The sequence below is a fragment of the Dama dama genome, chromosome 5 (assembly GCF_033118175.1).
Source record: "Dama dama isolate Ldn47 chromosome 5, ASM3311817v1, whole genome shotgun sequence".
Taxonomy (NCBI): Eukaryota; Metazoa; Chordata; class Mammalia; order Artiodactyla; family Cervidae; genus Dama; species Dama dama.
The window spans coordinates 108,909,102-108,933,160 of NC_083685.1; the positions used below are offsets into that span (position 1 = coordinate 108,909,102).

General features: G+C 56.3%; 1 protein-coding gene across 1 annotated transcript; it reads left to right on the plus strand.

Moving 5' to 3' along the window:
- Positions 1-1,009: 1,009 nt before the first annotated feature.
- MLLT6 (MLLT6, PHD finger containing) lies at positions 1,010-23,711 on the plus strand. The gene is made up of 20 exons (XM_061143868.1): positions 1,010-1,347; positions 2,568-2,647; positions 3,127-3,181; positions 3,435-3,544; positions 4,521-4,624; positions 4,881-4,974; positions 7,501-7,674; positions 8,587-8,682; positions 11,150-11,369; positions 11,911-12,525; positions 12,968-13,149; positions 13,383-13,491; positions 14,681-14,747; positions 14,960-15,105; positions 15,584-15,781; positions 15,885-15,973; positions 17,099-17,448; positions 17,827-17,917; positions 19,083-19,439; positions 19,855-23,711. Exons 1-20 carry the CDS (start codon positions 1,239-1,241, stop codon positions 19,894-19,896), a joined length of 3,288 nt encoding a protein of 1,095 aa, XP_060999851.1. The 5' UTR covers positions 1,010-1,238; the 3' UTR covers positions 19,897-23,711.
- Positions 23,712-24,059: the final 348 nt, after the last annotated feature.

Here is a 24,059-nt window from a genome sequence, read left to right on the forward strand (position 1 = left end):
TTGTGTGTGACTTTATGTTGTGTCTTTGGTACACGCATGGAGTTCAAGTGTAACTGGGTTGTTCGCGAGCACTTCCGCAGCAGTGGCTCCCTAACTCGCTTGGGTCTCTAAGCGCGCCGGAGGGCTTGGACCTGGGGTCTGTGCCCCTCTGGAAGGGTCAGGTAGTGTGGCTGTATGAGGCTGAGTGAGTGTGTGTATTTGCGGGTGCCTCGCTGTGCTTCCGAGGGCGTGTGTGTGTGTGTGTGTGTGTGTGTGTGTGTGAGCTGAACCGGAAGCTCCCCGAGGGCAGGCATACCCGTTTGTTCTGTCTCAACGACTGCGCATAGTAGGCATTCAATAAAAGTTTGTAGAATGAAATGAACAGATGTCTGCGTGTAAGTGTCTGCCCTCCAGACAGGCTTCCGAGAAAACTGCCATTGAACGATCATCCAAAAAGCCCCCCTACCCCGGACACCATGGGATGAGGAGCCGACGTCGCTCGCGCTCTTTCTAGCGCCCCTTCCCCTGATCTCCAAGTTTCCTTGGGGTTGAACAGTCGCAGAGAGGAAGACCTGGGCAGAAGGGGCTGGCGAATCGGAGACCCGGGGCCGAGACCGAAGGGCAGGCAGATGGAGGGCTCAGGAGCGCCAGCCGAGAGCCAGAGGAAGAAAAAGAAAGAGGGAAAATGAGCGCGGAGCAAGCGAGCGAAAAGCTCCCTACCAAGCCAGGCTTTTGTTCCCTGAACCTAAGACTTTACCCGGCGGCGGGCGGCGGGCGGGCCGGGAGCGAGCTAGCGGAGGCGCGCGGCCATGGCTGCCGCGGCCGGGCAGGGGGGCCGGGGGGGCGGCGCGTGAGCGGGCGGCGCGGGGCGGGCGAGCGCCCGCGATGTGCCACTCGGCGCCTCCCCCGCCGGGCCCGGGCTGCGCGGAGGCCGGACGGCCCTGGTAGCTGGGCGCGCGGCGCGGAGGGGGCGAGCCCGGCGCGCGGGTCTCATTGTTGCGGGGGGGGGGGGGGCCCGTCGGGGCATGAGGGCGAGAGCACGGCGGGGGGGGCGGCCAGACAGAGCGAGCGAGGAGGAGGAGGAGGAGGACGCCGAGGAGGAGGAAGGAGGAGGCAAAGAAAAGAAGCGGCGGCGGCGGCGGAGGAGGAGGAGGAGGGAGCGAGGAGGCGCGCGGCCCCCCGCTCCCTCCCTCCCCCCCTGACCCCCGACCCCCGCCGGCCGGGCCCCCACCCCAGCCCCGGAGGGAGCTCATGGGAGTATGAAGGAGATGGTAGGAGGCTGCTGCGTATGTTCGGACGAGAGGGGCTGGGCCGAGAACCCGCTGGTCTACTGTGATGGGCACGCGTGCAGCGTGGCTGTCCACCAAGGTACGGGGGTGGCCGTGGGGGGCGGCGGGACCCTGGGGGCGGCGTGCGCAGGGCGCCCCCGGCCGCGCCCTCCCGAGACCTCCTGGGGCTCGGGCGCCCCTCCCCCACCCCACCTGAAGAGAAGGGAGGCGTCGGGGGGCTCCCCCCGCCCAGTCCTGGAGGACCGGGTCAGGCATTGTTTTCTTGCCTATTGTTCCAGTCCCGCGCCCCCCACCCCAAGTTGAGGGAGTTTGGGGACAGTCTAGAGGGCAATGAGTGCACTCTCCGCGCCCCACACCGGCGGTGTCGGGGCTGCCAGGAGAATGTTTACCTGCGAGGTGTCCCCTCCCGCCCGGTTATTTTGGTCCCGGCTCTGGGAGGGAGAGGTCAAGGGGGGGTCATCCTCCCCTCTTGCTTCCGGATACTGGGAGGAGCGGAATTGGGAAGGGAAGAGAAGGGTCCCAGGGGAGAGGGGACTCCTAAAATCCTCCCGGGAAGAGCTGCAGATAGAGAGGTTGCGCAGGGGGCCGGGAATCGAGAAGAGGGAGGTTTGGAGTTTCCCCCAGCAGCACATGGTTCGGGAGTTAACTCCTTGAGGAATCTTGCCGAGGGCGCAGGCTGGCATCTCCCGCCTGTCTGGCTCAGCCAGCTGGGCCCCCCCCTTCCTGGGACAGCCCTTAATCCTGTCGCTGTTGGCTCTTCCCGCCACTCTCCTATTGGTTACCTGCAGTGCACCTGCCCTCGGCCTTGACTTTTGACCTGTTTCTATTAGAAGCAGAAGATGAGGTCCCTTAGACCCTCCACTTACCCGCCTCTTCTATTACTGGCCCTTTAAGAAATGCCCCCCCCCCCCATAACAACAAAACGTGTTTGACTATCCTAAATGTTGTTCCTCTAATATTCTCCGTTACTGACGATAAGGACTGGTCCTGGCAAGAGCTGGGAACCAGAAAGCTGGGTACAGAAAGGGCACTGGGGCGGGGTGGGATCTTATAGAAGTTTAAAGTCAAGGTCTCAGACTTCCCACCTCTGCGTGGAGTGCTTGGTTATGTGGTTGAAAGCTGGGCGTGTGCTGTTGGGCCTTCCTTGTGGTCCTGCTGTCTGTGAGTGACCCCCAGGCAGGGAGCAGCCCCCTGGCTGGAACTGGCTCTGGTTTGTTAAGAGTCACCCCCTACCCCAGTTACTCCGGGAAAAACCACTGGTGACAGATTTACTTGGTGATTCTCCTCCCTCACCTCCAGCTTGCTATGGCATCGTCCAGGTGCCAACAGGACCGTGGTTCTGCCGGAAATGTGAATCTCAGGAGCGAGCAGCCAGGGTGGTGAGTTTGAAACTTCCCTCTTCTCTCTTATACACCTGAGCATCCCCTCCCTCCCCAATGAGCTAGGGGGCTCTGAGGCTGAGGCTGGGGTGGGAGTGTCACACAGGACTTCCTGTTTCCTGCGCACCTCTATCACCAACCCCATCTCTCCCTCTGCTTAACCCTTACTCTGCCCCACCACAGGCATTTTTGTTTTTGTTTTCTTATTTGTTTGAGCTTTTTATCATGGAAAGTTTCCAACCTATACAGAAGTAGAGGGAATACTATAATTCACCTCCTGGTGATGAGGCTCCCCCATCTTTGACAACTATCACTCATGGTCAACCTGTTTTCTCTCTTCCCCCACCAGTTCCCCCTTAGACATCTAATCATTACATCCTGGGGCCCTCTGAATGTATTCAGGGAGGGCTCAGCCCAGCAGACCCCCCCCTTTTGGAAAAGCCCATCGCCCAAATCCCTGTGCCCCCTTGTATTGGCAGAGGTGTGAGCTGTGCCCACACAAAGACGGGGCATTGAAGAGGACGGACAATGGAGGTGAGGGGGTTGCTGAGCCCTAGGGCTTATCTGTTGAGGTCAGACAGACCCCCTGAGCAGGGGCTGGGAAGGCAGGAGCAGTCTGTGGGCAGGGGTGGAATGCAGAGGCTGGGTTTCCCTTCCCTTCCCTGGCTGGCAGTGGAGAGTCTCATGGGAAGGCCATGGAGGAGGGGATCGTCTGCATTATGGGGTTGTGAGGGGTCAGGGTCTCTGACTGGCCATCGCAGCTGAGGCCGGCCCCACACCGCCCCAGGCTGGGCCCACGTGGTGTGTGCCCTCTACATCCCTGAGGTGCAGTTTGCTAACGTGCTCACCATGGAACCCATCGTGCTGCAGTACGTGCCTCATGATCGCTTCAACAAGGTCAGCGGCCCCTGCTGTGCCCCATGCCAGGCCCCTTCCTCCCCAACCATTCTTGGGTCCCTCTCCAGCCCTCTCTTCACCCAGCGTAATTTGATTCTCTCCAACCTACACTTTCAGGGAACTCAGGAGGTGGCTAGGCACCTTTCACTGACAGACTCACGCTCGTGCTCAGGTGAAATAGCAGGCTCTTTTGTGGTCCTGCCTGAGGGGAGATCTGAGCGAGCAGTTCACTTATGCATTCACTGAGCGCATTTTACTGAGGGTCTACTATGTGCAAAAACTGGGGCAAGGTGCTGGACACACAGTGTTTAGTATTGATCAAGAAAGATGTGTTCCCTGCCCCACAGAACTCCCACTCCTGTGTGGGACGACTATAGATATCAGTAAACAGGCAAAGTAAATGCAGTGTGTGGTAAGTGCGGTGAAGAAAACAAGAAGGTACTAAAATAAAGAATACCAGCACGGGGGTGGCAGAGGGTGGGGGGAGTTTATTTTAGATAAAGCAGTCACGGAAAGACATTTTGGTTGAGACCTGGGGGATGAGAAGGAGCCAGCCTTGAGAAGTGGGGAGAGGGCCAGGTTCTAGGTGGAAAGAATAGTATGTGCAAAGGCCCAGAGGCGGGGCTGAGCCCCCTGGGGAGGAAGGCAGACACAGTCCCTGGCCTCACAGGACTCACCATCCAAGGACTGCACTAACCAGTGTAGCAGCTACTTGCCACATATGGCTATGTAAGTTAGTTAAATACAACTTAAAATTCAGTTCTTCAGTCACACTAGCCACTTTTTCAGGGCTCAATAACCCATGTAGTTCATGGGTCCTGTATTGGACTGTGCAGTCTCTAACATTTCCATCATCACAGAAAGTGCTATTGGATAGTCTGATGTAGGATCGTAGGGAAAGGATGGAATTGAGCAGGGAGGCCAAAGGATTCCTCAAGTAGAAGGGAGGAGGGGACGATTGCCCTGTGTCCTGCAGACATGTTACATCTGTGAAGAGCAGGGCCGGGAGAGCAAGGCGGCTTCAGGAGCCTGCATGACCTGTAACCGCCATGGATGTCGACAAGCTTTCCATGTCACCTGGTGAGACCCCTGCCTTCCCTGCGTCCACTCCTTAGGGTTCTTTGGGATCCCTGGCCAGCTGTCCCAACCTTCTCCTGAGATTTGCCATGGATGGCTGCCAAATGGGTTCATCCTAACTGCTGTCTCTTTGGAGATGATGGCACTACTTTCCTTGGGTGGTCTTGGCTTTGCCCCAGGAGGGGTCTTGGTGGGTGCAAGGGAGGTGGCTGGTCTGGTTTGGGACCACATCCTTCTCAGGCTGACCTCTCTCGATTAGTGCCCAAATGGCAGGCCTGCTGTGTGAGGAAGAAGTGCTGGAGGTTGACAATGTCAAGTACTGTGGCTATTGCAAATACCACTTCAGCAAGATGGTGAGTTTCATCTGGGTGTGAGTGGTTGGTCAGTCGTGGTTTAGAGGGTGTAGACTCTAGGGTGCCTGGTGCTGGGAAGAAAGACATGGGAGGAAGGAACTGTGTCCCTGCCCTTGAGCAGCTCACCACTGGATGAGGAATAAATTTAAGTACAGCCTGAGGGGTGTGAATCAGAATTGAGCCAAGCAGTCCATCCCAGAAGACAGAGCTCAGACCCTGCCTATCAGAGTCCAGGAGGCTTCAAGAAAGAGGCAGCATTTAAGCTGAGCCAACAATTAGAGCCAACATTTGTGGGGCTTACCGTGCCCCAGCCTCTGTACTAATCTCTTTACGTGTGTGTGTTTGTGTGTGTGCGTGTGCACGTGGGTATGCATGCTCTTGTAGTCCTCCCTAAGAACTAGGTGTACTGCATTTACCCATTTTACGGATGAGTAAGCCAAGACCCACTAAGGTTATGTGACTTATCTCACAGTTGGTATGTGGGATTTAGAAAAAACAGTCTGAAGGTCCTCAGGAGCCTGCCAAGAAAGACAGGAATCCCAGGCAGAGGGATTGGCATGGACAAAGATGGACAAAGTCCCAAGATAAGAAAGACCATTCATAAGCAACAGAACAGGATGTTTGGTAGGGACAAGGCAAGAGATGAGGTGAAAAAGTTCAGGCAGGGCCAGAGCTGGGCTTGCTTCTGCTTCAGGTTCAGGGGCCCATGGAGAGGTGGGAGAAGGAGTGCTAACCCATATTGGTGGAGAGACCTGCATGTCTCAGAAGTGGTGGGGTGTCCTGGCTAGGTATGCTGTGGCCTGACTGGGACAGCAGCTTGGACCTCACCCCCAGGCCACAGGCTTGTGAGGCTGCTTGTAAGCAAGAGGGTAACATGATCAGATTTGTTTTTTAGGAAGATTACCCTGGCAGCCACTGTGAAGCCAGATCCAAAGGGCTGAGGCTGGTGACTGGGAGACAGCTGCAAGAGAGGGGGGATGGAGGGATGAGGCTGGATTCTAGAATTATTTCTAGATAGACTTGCCTACATGTGGGGGTGGCTGAGAAGGAGGAGTTGAGGGTGGCACATAGGATCCTGGCTCTTGATGTTGGATAGATGGGGATTAAGCTCCTCAGGCAGTGGAGTGGACTTCCAGAATACGTCCTGGTCTGCCCCAGAGAGTCCCAGTTTGTGCCTGTTGCCTTGGTGTAATTATTAATAGCTCCTCCTTTCATTTTCAAAAGTGTCCTGGTTTGGATAAGTCATAAGGTCACCTTGGTTCAGGGTTTGACATCAACTTGGGGGCTTCCCTCGTGGCTCAGGTGGTAAAGAATCCCATTGCAATGCAGGAGATCCAGGTTCGATCCCTGGGTCAAGAAGATCCCCTGGAGAAGGGAATGGCAACCCACTCCATTATTCTTGCCTGGAGAATTCCATGGACAGAGGAGTCTGGCAGGCTAAAGTCCGTGGGGTTGCAAAGAGTCGGACATGACTGGACGACTCACAGGGCATTAAGACAAGGCAGCGAGCTTGGTTTGGAATATAGCAGGTGTCAAAGTGGAGGTGTTTAGATTTGGTGGCTGTGTTCAGATTTCAGGCCCCCATTGGTGTGGCAGCCCCAGGTGTATAAGGCTAGGGGTTGGGGGCTCAGGTATGAAGAGAACCATGAAATGGGGAGTTTAGAGCTTAACAGACAGCCCCAGGTGTATAAGGCTAGGGGTTGGGGGCTCAGGTATGAAGAGAACCATGAAATGGGGAGTTTAGAGCTTAGCAGAGTAGGAGTGATGCCCACTGCTGGGGAGCCACTGGGTCAGGTGAGGCCTGAAACTAGTGCTTGAATTTAAGAGTTGGGAGTTTGTGGGTGATCTTAGAACAGCTCTAAGTCTAGGACAGGTGAAGCCATCAGACCAGGCATTGGGGAGTCCAAGGCCCTGGCTGGGAGGAATGATAGCACAGGGGTTGTTTGGGTGTTCCTTATGGATATTTCCTTGCCCTATTTTTAAGGGCAGCAGATCCTTTGGGACAAAAGGAACCACTGTTTGGTGGAGGGCCAGGAAAAGAAGAGAAGGGGTGATGGCTAGAGCATAGTGTCTGGAGGGAAGGATAGGGTATGGGGAGCAGGGGCCCCAATGAGGGCCACACTGCACATCCTCCACCCCAGGGAAGGAGGTTGAGGTGGGCCGAGGTCGAGCACCTGAGAGGGGCCAAGAGGGCACCATGGAAAGAGGTGGTGGAGAGAGAGACACGGGCCCGACGCCCACCTCCATCTATGCCTCGTACCTGGCTGGGGCCGAGATTCCCCACCTCTTTGGGGCCTCAGTTGCTGAATCTGTGCCCTGGGTAAGCCAGCTGGGCAGACAGACTCTAGGGTTTCAGGCCAGGGAATGCACTCTGTTGAGCAGAGTATCATTAAGGACACAGGGTCCTCTTGTGACGGGCAGGGTGGGGGTGGGTGCTACTGGCCCCCAGGATCACCTAATCTTCAAGAACCTTTCTCTGAGCTACAGAGGAGAGGGTGTGGTAGTTCCTCTCAATTCTCTCTGCAGAAGACATCCCGGCACTCCAGCGGGGGCGGGGGCAGCAGCGGAGGAGCAGGAGGAGGAGGGGGTGGCGCAGGGGGAGGCAGCAGCAGCTTTATTGCTGGCCGGAGGAGCAGGTCGGCCTCCCCATCCGCCCAGCAGGAGAAGCACCCTTCCCACCACGAGAGGGGCCAGAAGAAGGTAAGTATCTTCTCCCCCTGCCCCTCCTGCCCACGTTCACAAACACCTGCTTCTTGTGTGAAGCCACCACAGGTATCCCAGAGGCGATAGTGCCTGCCCCCTTCCTTCCTGAGGCCATTGAGGGCCAAGGGGGTGCTGAGGAAGTGACCTGTGAGGGTCACAGAGGGTGAGGAGAAGGCCTGGCTTCCCTGGGGCTGTTTGTATCTGTGTGGTTCCTCTGTGTTGTTCCTACGATGTGACAGTCTCCCCAGAGACCCCAACACATGGCCCTGTACATTTGCACACGTCTAGCCGTGTGTCAGTTTGTGGTGCACATGCCTGCGTCCCCAGGGGCTGCACGTCACAGTGTGCCTGGCTTCTGTCCCTCTGCACGGCTCCGTGTCCCAAGGGGACACCCTTACAGGTGTGTGCCCCTGTGTGAGGTGTCCTGTGTCACTGGCATGATAATGGGATAGGCTCTTTTTAGCAGGCAGTGAGGATGGGCTTCCCTGGTGGCTCAGATGGTAAAGAATCCGCCCGCAGTGCGGGAGACCTGGGTTCGATCCCTGGATTGGGAAGATCCCCTGGAGGAGGGCATGGCAACCCACTCCAGTATTCTTGCCTGGGGAATCCCCAAAGACAGAGGAGCCTGGCAGGCTACAATCCATGGGGTCGCATAGAGTCAGACACGACCTGAGCTTAGCACAGCACAACACACCGGAGGATGGGGGTAGAGAGGGGCTGTCAGCTCTCAGAGGAACCTGCTGGGGCCACTCCTGTCCAGCCAAAGTCCCCCAGTCCCTCCATGGAGGGGAGATGGCATCCACAGAGCCTTGTCCCTGAGAGGACCCCCCTCCCGTCATGCATGTGTCATGTTTATCCTCACCAAGACTGTTTCCCAGCATCAGCGTCTGGTCCCTTCTTCCTCCCCAGAGCCGAAAGGACAAAGAACGCCTTAAACAGAAGCACAAGAAGCGGCCTGAGTCACCCAGCATCCTCACCCCACCTGTGGTCCCCACTGCTGACAAGGTACCCTGCTTACACCCAGGAGGGGCAGCCACGGCAGCGGGAGGGAGGCGCCGTGTGAGGGGTTGGGGCGTGCAGCCCTGGCAACTCTTGCAATTTCACGTTCATGACTGCTGCACACCCCACACTACTCCTGTTCTAGACCAGGAGGGGCCTCTGCCCCTCAGCCCCGCTAGTCACTGACCAACCAGGAGGGGTGGGGGTGGGGGGCACCAGCCCTCCTGCAGGCTGCCAGATGTTCACATCTGCCTCTGTCCAGACAGAGGGCCTCGGCTCTGGGTTCCTGTCTGCAGATGCAGTGCTTAATGGCGGTTCTCCGAGTTTCTGGGGCCCATTTCTCCAGAGAGAGGCAGAGGACCCCCTCACTCTCCACCCCCGCACACACATCAGGAGGCTGCTCAGAGCCTGGTCACCTAACCAAAAGCCCACTCCATGCAGGTTGGAGGGACTGAAAGTGTGGCCCATGGCGGCTTGCAGGGCAGACCCATGGACCATACCCTGAGACCCCTGGGCATCCCACCTTCCCAGCAGGGGCATGGCATGGCAGGCCTGACTCCAGAAATGGGCACCATCTGGATAAACAACTGGCAGGCCTTACCCGAGGCCAGGGAGTTGCTAATCCAAGCCACAGCAGCCCTCCCTGCCCCTCCTTCCAGCCAGTTCTCCCCTCACCCCCGGAAGAACAGGGGCCTGGAGACACGGCTTCCTCCTGTCGCCATTATTGCCCGTTCACCTCCACCAGCCTCAGGAGGTTGCCAGGGCTCTGGGCATCTTAGCAGGAGACTCAGGTATCAGGTTTCCAGGGTGATGTTGCTGTGGCAACTGTCCCAGTAACCCTCTCCCTTCCCTGCTGCCCAGGGCTCACCTGGAAAAGCTTGTCCTTGCCCTCTGATCTCTCCCTGGGGTCTGCAGGCATGGGGAAGGAGTGGGCCAGAGATCTAGGAGTGACCCCAGTGGTTGGACTTCCCTTTGGACATGTTGGAGGCTTCTGCCCATCCCCCTCCACCCACCCCAGCATTTCAGCCACTCCTCCCCCGGGCCCTCTCCTCCTTTGCTCTCAGAACCACATCTGGCTCCCTTCAGAACTCCAGCTGTTGAAAAGAACAAAGAAAAAGACAGAGCGAGGGCTCCGCCCAGGAAGGGGCAGCACAGGGTGGCTCATCCTCCTCTCCATCCTCCCTCTGGCATTTGTTCATGTACTGGATACCTGGTCTCCACCAGGAGGAAAAGCCGTCCCTGACTGTTACTACAAAGCCCTGACTCACTCACCACATGCCAGGTTCCCTTCTGGAACAGGGGGATGGAGGGGATGTGTGCGGATTTGCTCATTTAAGCCTCAAAATAATCCAATGAAGTAGGTATTTTATTAACCCCATTTAATAAATAAAGACACTGAGGCACAGAGAAGTTAAATAATTTGCCTAAAAGCAAACTGTTAGGGAATGGTGGAGTCAAGAGTTGCACCCAGGCAGTCTGGCTTGAAGACCTGTTCTCAACTACCACAGGACACTCTCTGCAGTGTATTGCTAGAGCCGCACCATCAGAACCATCATTGTCAACCCCATACTATGTATCTGCCATTATGTTCCTCATACTCTCCAGAGAGGGATAATTAGCCCCAGAAGGACACTGAAGCTCGGTGAGGTGGAGAACATACATACATGGTGGGAAACACCAGGTTCACAGACCCCAGAGCCACTACTCTTCCAGCCACAGACATGGGGGACAATCTCTCAATACAATGTGGCAACTATTGACATGGCTGATGTGGGTGGCTACAGGGCACCCAGGAAATAGAGGACAGAATGATTTGTTCCACCACAGGTAGCTATCGGGTGACTTCACGGAAGAGGGGGCTTTTGAGCCAGATTTTGAAGAAGGAGATGTTTCCCAGGAAGAGAGAGGCTAGGTTGTCTGGGCAGAGGGCTTGGCATGGAGGCTAGGTTGTCTGGAAAGGCCAGGGAGCAGCCAGGGAGCAGAGTGTTAGCCAGGTGGCTGCAGCTGGGGGGTGAGCAGGGAGGGCATGGCGGGGACTGGAGGGCCCAAGAATGGGGCCAGGGTGGCCCATTCTCCCTGGAGTCCCTCTTCCCTGCACGCACCACTTCCCAGCACAAGTCCAGCCCTCTTAGGCCTGAGTGTTTCTAAACTGAATGACTGAGCAGATGCATACTTGTGAACAGACTCTGGGACTGTTTTCATCTCTCCTTTGCATGAGATGAAGGACAGACAGCTTCTTGGGCTCAGAGCTCCCAACTCTTCACCTCTAGAAGTTACAGAGCTGCCTCTCCATCTCCCTGGTCTAGGAGCTCCCACCACCATCTATCTCCTTGCCCCGCAGTCTTTCCTGAAGCTAACTCTGAGCTCTCCCAATAGAGCCCTAGGTCCTGTGTCCTCGGGGCTCCACTCCCAAGTCAAGGGTGAGCCCAGACCCCCAGAACTGGCTCCAGCCTTCCCCTCCTCCCTCCCTCAGGTCTCCTCCTCGGCTTCCTCCTCCTCCCACCACGAGGCCAGCACTCAAGAGACTTCTGAAGGCAGCAGGGACTCCAAGGGGAAAAAGTCTTCCAGCCATAGCCTGAGTCACAAGGGGAAGAAGCTGAGCAGTGGGAAAGGTGTGAGCTGCTTCACCTCCGCTTCCTCCTCTTCTTCCTCTTCCTCTTCCTCCTCGTCTGGGGGACCCTTCCAGCCTGCAGGTGAGTATGGGCACCCCAGGATGTGGGAGCCGGGGAGGAGGTGGGAATGGGTCAGTCTTTGGCCGTGAGCTTTTCTAGCAAGGCCCTTTGCATATTGGTTTGCATCTCATTTGCTTCTTAAATTGCCTGGTGGGGCAGGAATCCCCAGCCAGTGACTCCTCAACACTCCCTCCTCTCTCAGGGTGGAACTCCCCTCCCATCTCCCTCAGGGCCCACCTCTCCAACCCCTATAATGTATTCATTATTCCCTGGCTGATGCTGTCAAGTACCATTTTTAAAGCACTGACACTAATCTCCTGTAATCTCTGTAGTCATCCAGTGAGGTCAGTAGGGTGGGAGCTATTCTTCTACTTTGTCACAGGTGGGAAAAGCTGGAAGGTGGGGATACACTGGTCCCAGGACACAGAGACAGTGGCAGAGCTGGGACAGGAAACCCAGCTTCCCCACCCCCGACCAAAGCTCTCTCCTCTAGTATACACTGGGCGCAGGAGGGAGGCAGGGGTTCTGGGGTCCAGCTGTAATTCCGTGTCCCTCTCTGCAGTTTCGTCCCTGCAGAGCTCCCCTGACTTCTCCGCATTCCCCAAGCTGGAACAGCCAGAAGAAGACAAGTACTCCAAGCCCACTGCACCCCCCCCTTCAGCCCCTCCCTCTCCCTCAGCCCCCGAGCCCCCCAAGGCTGACCTCTTTGAACAGAAAGTGGTCTTCTCTGGCTTTGGGCCCATCATGCGCTTCTCCACCACCACTTCCAGCTCAGGCCGGGCCCGGGCCCCATCCCCTGGGGACTATAAGTCTCCCCATGTCTCGGGATCCGGGGCCTCGGCAGGCACCCACAAGCGGATGCCCACACTGAGTGCCACCCCTGTGCCTGCTGAGGAGACCCCTGAGACAGGCCTGAAGGAGAAGAAGCACAAAGCCAGCAAGAGGAGCCGACACGGGCCAGGCCGTCCCAAGGGCAGCCGCAACAAGGAGGGCACTGGGGGCCCAGCCCTTCCCTCCCTGCCCAGTGCCCAGCTGGCTGGCTTCACCGCCACTGCTGCCTCACCCTTCTCCGGAGGTTCCCTTGTCAGCTCTGGTCTGGGTGGTCTGGCTTCCCGTACCTTTGGGCCTTCCGGGAGCCTGCCCAGCCTGAGCCTGGAGTCCCCCCTGCTGGGGGCAGGTTAGTGACCCTTGGGGACCAAGGGTGTCTTAGGGCCCAGCCAGTCTAGTGAGGGGACAGAGGCATAAACATGCAGTTAGAAGGAAACTGCTCCAGAAGACAAAGGATGGAGGTGACAGTCACCTTTGAGACACTCCCCCATACCCATCTCCTGCATGGTTGTGGTGGGAGACACTGCCAACAGGACTTAACCAAGTTTGGGTTGGGGAATTAGAAAAACTGGGAATTCTTCAGGCTTGAGCAGGGAAGTAGAATAAGCAGGCTTGGCAAGCAGATGTCACTCAGGCAAGAAGTGACATCTTTGCAGCAGGAGATGAGACTGGTGTGTGGCAAGATCCAGGGGAGTGTTGGCCTTGGGGACTGGCTGCTCCAGAACTGACTGAGGAGGGGGCAGGGGAGAGGTGACTCTAAGCTTCCCTCTGTGTCCTTCTTGTGCCTGTAGGCATCTACACCAGTAATAAGGACCCCATCTCTCACGGTGGTGGAATGCTGCGGGCTGTCTGCAGCACCCCCCTCTCCTCCAGCCTCCTGGGGCCCCCAGGGACCTCGGCCCTGCCCCGCCTCAGTCGCTCCCCATTCACCAGCACCCTCCCTTCCTCCTCTGCTTCTATCTCCACCACTCAGGTGAGGCCTTATTCCTGGGCTCCTCCATCCCTGGGCAGGTGGGGGACAGCCTGCCGAGGACCCCAGCTTTCCATGGGAACTTGAGAGATTGGGCCTGATCACCACCAGAACTTCTCCCTCTTTCTGGTCCTCTCTCCTCCCCAGCACACCTGGTCCCCTCCACCCCGGTGCCCACAGTTGTGCTCTAGATCCAGGAATAACCACCAGGCTGGACTCTACCTCCTTTCCCTCAGGTGTTTTCTCTGGCTGGCTCTACCTTTAGCCTCCCTTCTACCCACATCTTTGGAACCCCCATGGGTGCCGTTAACCCCCTCCTCACCCAAGCCGAAAGCAGCCACACAGGTACGTGAGTCTCTGACCCTGTTCCCCTTTCTTCCCAAAGGGGCACCCGTCACTGGCTTGTCAACCCAGAAAGGACTAGAGGGCTTTCTGGCTATCCCCCACCCTCTGGCCATTGCTGACCCTGCAAAAAAACATTCCACATACAACAAACCAGGGTACATCACTTTCACATCAAAACCCTCTTAGGCGTTGGGGCATGACCTGGAAGAATTTCTACTACTCCATCTCACAAAAGCAAAAGGCAAGAGAGATGAATGACTTGCTCAAGGCAGTTGAAGTAGGCAAAGGCAGAGCAGCAGCTGTAATTCTGACTCCCTGGCTCCAAGACTAGTTCTACCACTGTAGCAAAGCTCCCTGCTGGCCGCTTAGTGAGTTCTCGGGAATGGCGATTATAGAGATCCCACTAGTTTGGCAACCGGCTCTCTGGGTATTCAGGAGTTAAGGGGGCGGATCGCAAGCACTCCTCCCTCTCCGAGTAGAGTGAACACAGCCCTAGAGAGCTGATTGGTGCAGAAGTACCACCTGGCTGGTTGAGGGGCGGGGCTTATCACTTCAGGTAAGCCTTAAAGGGGGCGAATCTGACTCCAAAATTAAGAACGTACAGAGTAGATGACTGTATTTTCCAAAACCCAAATTGGAATTTTGTGGCTCAACATAGGGTTTTGCGGTCTAATTGTGAGTTTATTAATATAAAAGTCATATAAAACTGATTATAATAGCTACAGTAATTAAGGGCTTGCTACCTGGCAGCTAAACTGTTCAGCTTAACACTTCACATTTATTACCTTATTACTTCATAACAATCACTTCGGAGAAGTTAGTTTTAAGCCCGCGGTCACATAGCAAGTATCCAAGTTCAACTCAGGACTGTCTAGGCCCCAAGTTTCTATGACTATGAAGTTATAAATTTTCCAGGAAAAAAAAGTTGGGAGGAGAAGCTGAAAGTAGCAAGGACGCAGGAGCCTTTATGCCGAGAGGAGGAGGAAGAGATTTCATGATTTTGCCTCCCCAGGGGCTGGGTTTTCAAACCAGGGCTCCCAAGAACTAGAACTGCCTGTCGGGGGGTTGGGAGATCCTGGGGAAAGAGGTCGGCGGTAAGGTCCCAGATCTGCACCCACTTCCCAGGCGGGGACTTTGGGGCCGACTGCACTTCTTCCTCGCTGATCCCTGCCTCCCTTCTCCTTCCAAGAGCCAGACCTGGAGGACTGCAGCTTCCGATGTCGGGGGACCTCACCCCAGGAGAGTCTGTCTTCCATGTGAGGGAGAGGGGGGCAGCTTGGGGGGCAGAGGGGGAGCTGGGAGCCGGGCGCAGGAATCCGGGGGGAGGGGGGGGCGGTGCGAAGAGGCAGGCACGCGGAGAGGGTGGGATCCAGAGCGGATAACTGAAACCCGCGAGGCGGGAGAAGGGCAGGGAGACGGGAGTGGGGGAGTGAGGTTAGTCTGAGCCCGTTTTCCCTTCTGACCCCAGGTCCCCCATCAGCAGCCTCCCGGCACTCTTCGACCAGACGGCGTCCGCACCCTGCGGGGGCGGCCAGTTAGACCCAGCGGCCCCCGGAACGACTAACATGGAGCAGCTGCTGGAGAAGCAGGGCGACGGCGAGGCCGGCGTCAACAGTGAGAAGGGGTGATAGCGGGCCGGGTGACTGTCCTAGGACCCCCAAACTCGGTCACCTTTCTCCCCGAGGCCCCCAGAGGTCTTTTAAGGTTCCTCCTGCGGCCCTGCTTTAACTGTGACCCACCCCAGGCCTAGCCTTTAACCCTCGCTGGGACCTGCTCCAGGCCCCGCCCCCTCTACGCCCGGCTGTTGGCCCTCACGACCTCGTGGCCCTGATCTAACTTAAGCCCCAACTTCCGACCGCCCCTTCCTTCCAAGCACTGGGCTTCCACCCCAAGCCTTAGGCCCCACCTGTGGTCCTCACACCTCTGGCTCCCCAGGACTCACCTGAGTCCCTGGCTAGCCGGGGCCTTCTCTGCTAGGTCTCGGTCCTGGTTCCATTGCCAGGCCCCGCCCCTGGTCACCTGGCCCCGCCCCAGCCTTCGCCCCTCCTTCCCAGGCCCGCGGGGCTCAGGCGCTCTCGCCCTCTGTCTGCAGTCGTGGAGATGCTGAAGGCGCTGCACGCGCTGCAGAAGGAAAACCAGCGGCTTCAGGAGCAGATCCTGAGCCTTACGGCCAAGAAGGAGCGACTGCAGATTCTCAACGTGCAACTCTCTGTGCCCTTCGCCGCCCTGCCTGCCGCTCTGCCTGCCACCAACGGCCCTGTCCCTGGGCCCTATGGCCTGCCTCCCCAAGGTAGGGGACCCCCACCCAGGCCGGGAATGGGGGCCTCCGCTCTGCAGTCGGAACTGGCCCGGACTCCCGCCGCTGAGCTCCTTCTCTGATCCCTCTTCCTCAGCCGGCAGCAGCGATTCCTTGAGCACCAGCAAAAGCCCTCCGGGGAAGAACAGTCTGGGCCTGGACAACTCGCTGTCCACGTCTTCCGAGGTGAGCGCCATGGGGAGGGGCACGGGGCGCGGGGGCTGGAGCGGGGAGGTTCGAGGGCCTCCTAGTCGCATTTCCACCTTGCTGGGCTGTTGGAGGCTGGGCAGTGAAGTGATTGGCGGAGTAATTTGGTCGACTGACCCATTCATTCCTTTACTAAATGAGTGATAATTAGGAGGTGCCTACTTAAGTCCAGTCATTGGCTAAGCAAGCAGTGAGCAAATTGAACAGAGTCCTGCTCTTGGAGACAGGCTCAATTCAAGAAAATCAATAATTGCAAATGAGATAAGTGCTAAGATGGAAATCATTTGAGGGGTATGAGAAAGAATGGAGGGTGGGATTTTTCTCTGGATGTAAGGTGGTTAGGAAAGGCAGCTCTGAAAAGTGTGAAGAGTTTATTACAATTTATTTTAGCCACACAGAAAACAATCCCTGTGTAATTGGTGGTGGTTGGGGTAGCAGTTGCTATTATTATGCTGTGGTTATTATTGAAATTAAACAAAGTGGGTTCTTGTTCTCCCTACCACTTACTGTGTGACTTGGGCAATAATAATCATAATAACAGCAAACATTAATTGCATCCTTGCCCTTTGTCATGTCCTGGCCTGAGACTTTTCAAGCGTTGGTGTGTTTAGTCCTCACAAGACGTTTATGGAATAGGTTCTCCTATTAGCCCCGTGTTATGAATAAGGAAACTGAAACGGAAGAGCCACCAAAACCATTAAATTGTGGGCATGGGATTTGAGCCCATCTTTCAGTTCAACTGCCTGCAGAGTTACTGAGCCTGTCTAAGACCCAGTGGTTTGACCCATAAACAGCAGTAGCAAGTTAGTACAGGTCAAGCACTGAACCTTGGGTCTGATTCACTAGGTGGTCACTATGCCAACTTCACTCTTCAGTGTTAAACGGGCATCATGGTGGGTGCTGGGGCCCCAGGAAGTGATTTGTGAAGACTGTTTGGATTCTTAGCCTTTATCCCTGGGCATTGCTTCTTCCTCCTGGGTGGCTTTGCTTGGGAGTAAAGTGGGGGTGACCATGTGAGAATGCTGGTGGGTGCTGGGCCGGGGGCCAGAAAGGTCACGCTGGCCCCCTGCCCCTCTGACCCCTCCCTTCCCCCTCCCTCCCCAGGACCCACACTCAGGCTGCCCGAGCCGCAGCAGCTCGTCGCTGTCCTTCCACAGCACGCCCCCACCGCTGCCCCTGCTCCAGCAGAGCCCTGCTACTCTGCCCCTGGCCCTGCCTGGGGGCCCTGCCCCGCTCCCGCCTCAGCCACAGAATGGGCTAGGCCGGGCACCCGGGGCAGCGGGGCTGGGGGCCATGCCCATGGCTGAGGGGCTGCTTGGGGGGCTGGCGGGCAGCGGGGCCCTGCCGCTCAATGGGCTCCTGGGGGGGTTGAATGGGGCTGCCGCCCCCAACCCTGCAGGCTTGAGCCAGGCTGGCGGCGCCCCTACGCTACAGCTGCCAGGTTGTCTCAACAGGTGAGGGAGAGCGCAGCTGGGGAAGGGGATGGGGAGGCCGGCTCTGGGAGGGACTCCCCCACCAACACCCACAGTCCCTCAGAAGGGAGCTGTCCTCCTGTCCTCCTGGGCTCAGCCCCAGCTTCTCCTTGGACGCAGACGTGAGAGCCCTCTGGATGGCAGCTCTTCAGGGACAAAAGTCGTCTGTTTACTCCTTGTGCCCTAGCTGACGTTCTCCCTCTGGGGACGTTTTCCCAGCTCACGTGTCTCCTCCCGCCGTCCTCTCTGAGCTCAGTCTGTTCTCTCTCCACCTGGGCCTGAGGGGGAGTGGGGACTTCAGGGGCAGGGAGGAGTGCTGCCCTGGCCCTGCCCATGGTCTGCGTTTGTCCCCTGCCTCAGCCTCACCGAGCAGCAGCGACACCTCCTGCAGCAGCAGGAACAGCAGCTGCAGCAGCTCCAGCAGCTCCTGGCCTCCCCTCAGCTGACCCCGGTAATGCCCCTCCCCCAGCTCTGCCAGAAAGGTCTCAGAGGGTCTGGGCCGGCCTGGGGAGGGCGGCCCCCAGCTGGGAAGGGAGCCCCAGGCTGGGAAGGTGAGACTGCCCCAGTGGGAGTGGGGCCGGGCCCCTATGGATCATGTGAGGACAAAGGGCATAAGGGTTCCTCTTGGGGGCCCCTGGGCGCTGGGGAAGGAATGCTATAGTGGCCCTAGATCACATCCCAGCAAGAGGATCTGGAGGGAGGTGAGCCCTCAGTTACTGAGCATTTCCAGTCGCAGCCCCAAGGCTCTTCAGTGGGGAACTTCAGGGTCTGCACAGAGAGGTGGCTGAGCAGGTGACAGACACGTCCTCAACCAGAGCAGCCCCTTTAGGTCTTTCTTGTTTGTTGAGTTCTACTAAGAGTTCCTAGGAGAAAAGGAATTCTTCCTTCTAGAAAGAAGAGGGTTGTTGGGACTTCGCTGGTGGTCCAGTGGTTAAGACTCTTTGCTGCCAATGCAGAAGGTGCAGGTTCAATTCCTGGTCAGGGAACTAAGATCCCACATGCCATGCGATGTAGCCAAAAGATAAAAACATAAAAATAAAAAGGAGAGAGGTGAAAAAAAATAGAAAAGCACTCATTTTTATATAGAGGAACATGAGAAAGATATACAGTATACTAGCTCGACTGGTTACCTACAGAGGCCAGATGGTAGCAGGAATAAGATAGCAAGATTTCTTAAGCCTTGAGATTGTTTTGGGTTTTGGAACACTGAGAACGCTTTGTCTATTCAAAGCAAAAATAAATGAGTGGGAAAAAAATAGAGAAGTTGAAAACTATTAACCTCATTCAGTGTTCCTCAACTTGGGGTCATGCCACCCCTGGGGACATTTGTGTTTGTCATAACGACTGAGGAATTGACTTAGTGGGGGTGGGGGAGGAATGATAAGCCTCCTGCACTTGACTGGTTGTACCCCAGCTGACAAACACTGATGGTGTGCAACCACTTTCTTGTCCAGATGGGGAGATTGAGGCCCAGAGTGGGGAGTTAGAGATGGGACCTTGACTGTCTCCTGGGTCTCTTGCCTCATGGTACTAGTGAGATGGGATGGGGCCCAGGCCAATCAGGGTAGGATGACCCTGGGGACCACTGGCCAGTAAGCCATCTGGCCCCCTCGCAGGAACACCAGACTGTTGTCTACCAGATGATCCAGCAGATCCAGCAGAAGCGGGAGCTGCAGCGGCTGCAGATGGCCGGGGGCTCCCAGCTGCCCATGGCCAGCCTGCTGGCCGGAAGCTCCACCCCGCTGTTGTCCGCGGGCACCCCTGGCCTGCTGCCCACAGCATCTGCCCCACCTCTGCTGCCCGCCGGAGCCCTGGTGGCGCCCTCGCTCGGCAACAACACAAGTCTCATGGCCGCAGCAGCTGCAGCCGCAGCAGTAGCAGCAGCAGGCGGGCCTCCAGTCCTCACTGCCCAAACTAACCCTTTCCTCAGCCTGTCAGGGGCAGACGGCAGTGCCAGTGGCCCCAAAGGAGGGGTGAGTAAGGGGTCTGGCTTAGGGGAGGGGCTGGGAGTGGGGCAGAGGGATGTCCTGTCTCCTTTCTCCTGGAGAGACTCATTAGAAAAGGCTATTTCCTCTCTGATTGGACCATTTAGAAAAAGATGATGCTCTGGGTGAGCCATTTCAACAAAGGCATCCCTCCTTCTGAGGGCAAAGAGCCAGAGCCTGGGGGGCCCTTGGCCGGCACATGCCTGCTTAACTGGGCGCCTTATGCAGGGCAACTCTCCCAACAGACACATACATACACGGAAGTTGACCCTGGTGTGCAGCCGTCAAAGCCCAGCCCCTTATTGCACCCAACATCAGCTTTCTTGACCCAGGAAGCTATTCTCAACTGGGTGATCGGACCAGATACCTCCCCAATCCCCAGTCTCCCTTCCTCTTTTTCCAGACTGCTGACAAAGGAGCCTCAGCCAACCAGGAAAAAGGCTAAATCCACCCACACTCCTTTAGACCCCACAAGCGGAGGGGCAGATCCTGGTCTGAGGGGTCCCAGCCTACAGCGGGCACCTGCACCCCAACACTGGAGAGCCCCAGAGCACGTGCTGAGGCCTGGGGAGTGGGGGGTGCTCCCAATGCTGCGGACTGAGACCCAGAGGGGAGCCCTTTCCATCTGGCCCCCCCACCCCGCCTCTGCACTGGCCCCTTTGTGAGGGGCTCAGGAGGACAGGCTCCAAGCCCGCCTAGGAGCCCCCACTCTCAGCGAATGTTTCAGGGTTCCCTAGAGAGCAAAGTGGGCCATGGCATAAGTGGGGGGTTGGTTAAACCCCCCACATAAAATGGATCAGCACTTGAGTGGGATAAGTGGGGACTAGGCCCTGGGCCTGCCCCTGCATGGAAGTCTTTTATGGAAGAAGGGGTGACCCCACTTGACCAGTTTCTACCCAACTTGGGCAGATGGTAGGAGGGCTCCCTTGGACTGTTTCTTGCTGGGCTCCTTCCCCTGCCCCCCACAAGGGTCACAAGCTGTGCTTGTAAAAGCCCACAGACTGGGGGGCCGAAGAAGGGGCAGGATGGCATCAAACTTGGCCCAGGCCTCCCTGCCTCCCGGGGGGTGGGTCCCTGTGATGGGCTGGGGGAGGGCAGGGGTGGGCGGCCCAGCCCCCTGGCATCCTGCCCCTTGTTTGCACTATTGGATTTCGGAGTGCCGAGGGTGGGGAGATAGAGCTGCCTGACTCAGAGAGCGTGTGTAGGTGTGCCTGTGCACTGTGTGTGTGTGTGTCTGTCTGTCTGTCTGTCTGTCTCCCCCTGGTCCCCAGGCAGCCGAAGGCAGGGACAGGAGTAGTGCTCTGATGAGGCAGTACCAGAGGGGCGCTGTTAGCTCTTGTTTGCACCCTCTCACCTCACCAACTTTGGTCCCTTTCTGGGGCCCAAATGGTTAACAAAAACCAGAACCGTACTCCAATATTGGAGAGTAACTGGGGGCTGGGGGGCTTTAAATCAGGGTAATATCCTGCCTTTCCTCCCCCAGACTCCACATGGTCTCCGTGCCCCCCCGCCCCCCCCAGCGCTCCCCTTCCACCACTGATAGTTGGTCCTGCTTCCCTGGCACAAGGGGTCCTCTAGGGACCAGGGGACAAGGCGAGGGGGGTAAAGTACCACTTCTTATAGTGAAAACTGCCTCCCAGAATCAGCCAGCCTGCCTCCCTGCACCCTACCCTTCCTCACCCCCACCAACCAGGAGAAACTTAAGCTTAAATTGACCTAACAACTGTCCCTTCACCCACCAGCTATTTCCCCGGGGTGCAGTGGGCAAGTCTCACCTTAGAGTCCCCACCTGCCCAGAGCCTCTGGTGGCTGAGGCTAAGGGCTGCGGGGGCAGCCAGGAGAGGGGCGAGGTTGAAGCGCGTGTCTGTGTCGGTGCCCTGGGCTCGGAGCTGGGCGGAGCGTGGCCAGCTTCCTGATGCCCGCGTTTAGTCAGTCTCTTTGCATGTGTGGATTCGTGTGCGAGTGTGGGTTTCTGTTTGGGTTTCTGTTGTTGTTGGTTTTGTTTCTTTTTGTTTTTTTTTTTTTTTTTAATAAAGAAAAGATGTGTATATTTTTGGCAATGACAGAAACGTAGTGCAGATATATTTTTGCCTGTGCTGCTCAACTGGTTTTTTTCTGATACTGAAAATAATATTAATATTCCTGTTGATAAGACTTTGTAAGATGTTAGGGAGCTGATAATGGAGGGGGTGGGTGGGAATCCTTCAGAGGCAATTTCTTAGGCACTTGCAAGGGCTTGGGGGGAGGGGGGAGGCAGTTGTGATGACCTCAGAAATACTCACTTTTTATTAATGCTAAATATCAGTTAGAAAGGAATGATAGAAGTCAGCATTTTATTCATCTTCATCTATTAAGCTCTCTAACTCCCTGCCCCCAAACCACTGAAAAGAAAAATAACCTTCAGAGATTCTTAGAAGAGTTGCTCATTCACACCCACGCTCTTGCCCAAGGCCGACCTACTTAGAACCAAAGTCAGCTTCTGTTCTGGACAGTGAAGGAAGTCGATTTACCCCAAGGCTGCCATGGCAGAGAGTGAGAGGTCCTGGAACCAAGACCTCCTCTTCCCTCCAGCACCCTAAAGTCTGGGGTTCTCATCTCCAAGAGTCTCTGTTTTCTGATTTTCCCCAGGCTGGGGTGCAGTGGCGGGTAGGCAGGTTAGATTTGAAGAAAGGCCCCAGGCTGCGTATGGATTGGCACTGTCCCTCAATTTGGGGCAGGGGGACAAGAGAGAGGTGGTGTGTCTCCTCTTTTGGGGTGGAGGGGAGCGGGCTTTATAATAATAAAGGTCTGGAGGGCTTCTGGACAGAGCAGGGTCCCAGTGCAAAGGGCATGGCTCTCGAGCTGTCTGCTCCCAGCCTCAGTCCCTTTTTCTAGGATGAATTTGGATGGGGAATAGGAAAGGATGCAGATTTATAGGTGGCTCTGTCTAGGGGAAGGGAAGGATGTGGTTTGCAGGGCGGAAGTGGAGTTTGAAACTGCAGAGTGGGGCTCAGTATGTCATCCCCTTCAGTGTGGAGGTGTGAGTGCGGTGTGTGTGCAGAGCCGCTGTCTGGCCTCACAATGAGTGCATGAATGTTAGAGCTGGAAGGGACCTGTCTTTAGGATCCTGTGAGCCAGCTCCTTGCCCCACGGGAGGTGATAGCTCCAAGCCTAGGAAGGGGGGGCAGGGGCTCAGGGGCAGAGCTGCGACCAGTCCTCAGGACCCTGGCCTCCTGGTCCTGGCTCTCCTGCCCCACTGCACTGCCTCCGTGTGGCTGTCCGTCTGTCCCTGTGTGTGTGGTGTGCGGTGTGAGTGCAGGGCTGTGCCCAGGGTGGGGGGTATCTGTGAAGCACTGACTGTCTTAGCTCAGAGCTGATGGATCCTCTCCAGAGACAATGACACTTTAAAGGTTGCCTTTTCTTGTCTAAGTTTTTCCGATGTGTGTGTGTTTTCCCTTCAGATTCCTAGGTCTATTGCTGCCTCCAGGTGCCCTTACCTTGAGGCTGATGAGAGCACGCCTGCCCATTCCTGTGCTGAGTTCTAGGGAAGTACTCCTAGGAAGGGCCTCGACAGTGAGGGGAGCCAGAGTCTGGGAAAGAGAGAGCGCCAGTTCTGAGAAAGGGTGACCTCCATGCTGCCTTTTCCCAAACTGGAAATGCAGAGTTTTCAAAGACACGGGCTCTGCCTGCCAGCATCTTCCTTGGTGTGTGGTCAGCAGAGTTAAGGGTAGGCAGCTTGCTCCCAGCTCTTCTTAGCCCAGTTTCCTGGAGGGCTTGTGGTCACTTCAATTGGGAATCTGTAGGAAAATGGGGCACAGTACCCTGGCTTCCTCCAATCACATCAGTCCAGATTAAAAGTGTGTCTGGCTCCCAGTCCCTTTGACTTGATCTACTGAAAAGCTGGTGACTGAGGGGTGCCTTCATCGCCCTTTGTTCACGTCCTCCAGCCCAACTTGGGACTTAGGTGGCGGGACTAGAGACCCAAACCCTGGCTCCCAGCCTGTCCCCCTCTTTGCACCCCAGCCTTTCTCAATGTAGCAGACCCTTCCTAGGGGAGCAGGGAGGGGAAGCCACAGTTTGCAAACCCAGGAGCTCCTTTTACATTCTTTGTAAAGCCTCCTTTATATCCTCAACCCAAAAGGCAATGCCCCTCCCCTGCCACCTCCAAGCCTGGAATTGTGCATAACCCGGATCTTGTATCTTTGTATAACGGATGTTATTTGTACGAAGGGCAGTTCGTAAACAGCACTTGTTCTTTTAATAAAAGAATGTTTTACAAAAAAAAAAAAAAAAAAACCAAAGAGACCTTGGTTTGTCTGGCTTTACTGAAGGGAAAGAGAGGTGGAGGGTCAACTGTGGGAGCCTTGGGAGGGCATGGAGGTGGGGGTGGGCAGATGGTCTACTAACATTTCTTTAAGTACTTGGAATAGTACTTCACAGACCAAAATGCACAAAATACCCAGGTTGCATATTGAAAATCAGATACCTTTGCTCCACGCATAAGAATGTAATGGGTAGGTCTGGGCCAGGCAGAATCTGATTAAAAAAAAAAAAAAAAAAACCCACAGAACCCCATAAGTGATGAGATACATCCACACCGCAATTCTAGAAGCACTGCCTTAAGGCTCG

Excerpts from the sequence above, each read along its gene's own strand:
- MLLT6 (XM_061143868.1), top strand. The coding sequence starts at position 1,239 with ATGAAGGAGATGGTAGGAGGCTGCTGCGTATGTTCGGACGAGAGGGGC. Across the intron at positions 14,748-14,959 it reads CAGGAGAGTCTGTCTTCCAT|GTCCCCCATCAGCAGCCTCC; the intron begins GTGAGGGAGAGG and ends TTCTGACCCCAG. Across the intron at positions 15,106-15,583 it reads CGGCGAGGCCGGCGTCAACA|TCGTGGAGATGCTGAAGGCG; the intron begins GTGAGAAGGGGT and ends CTCTGTCTGCAG.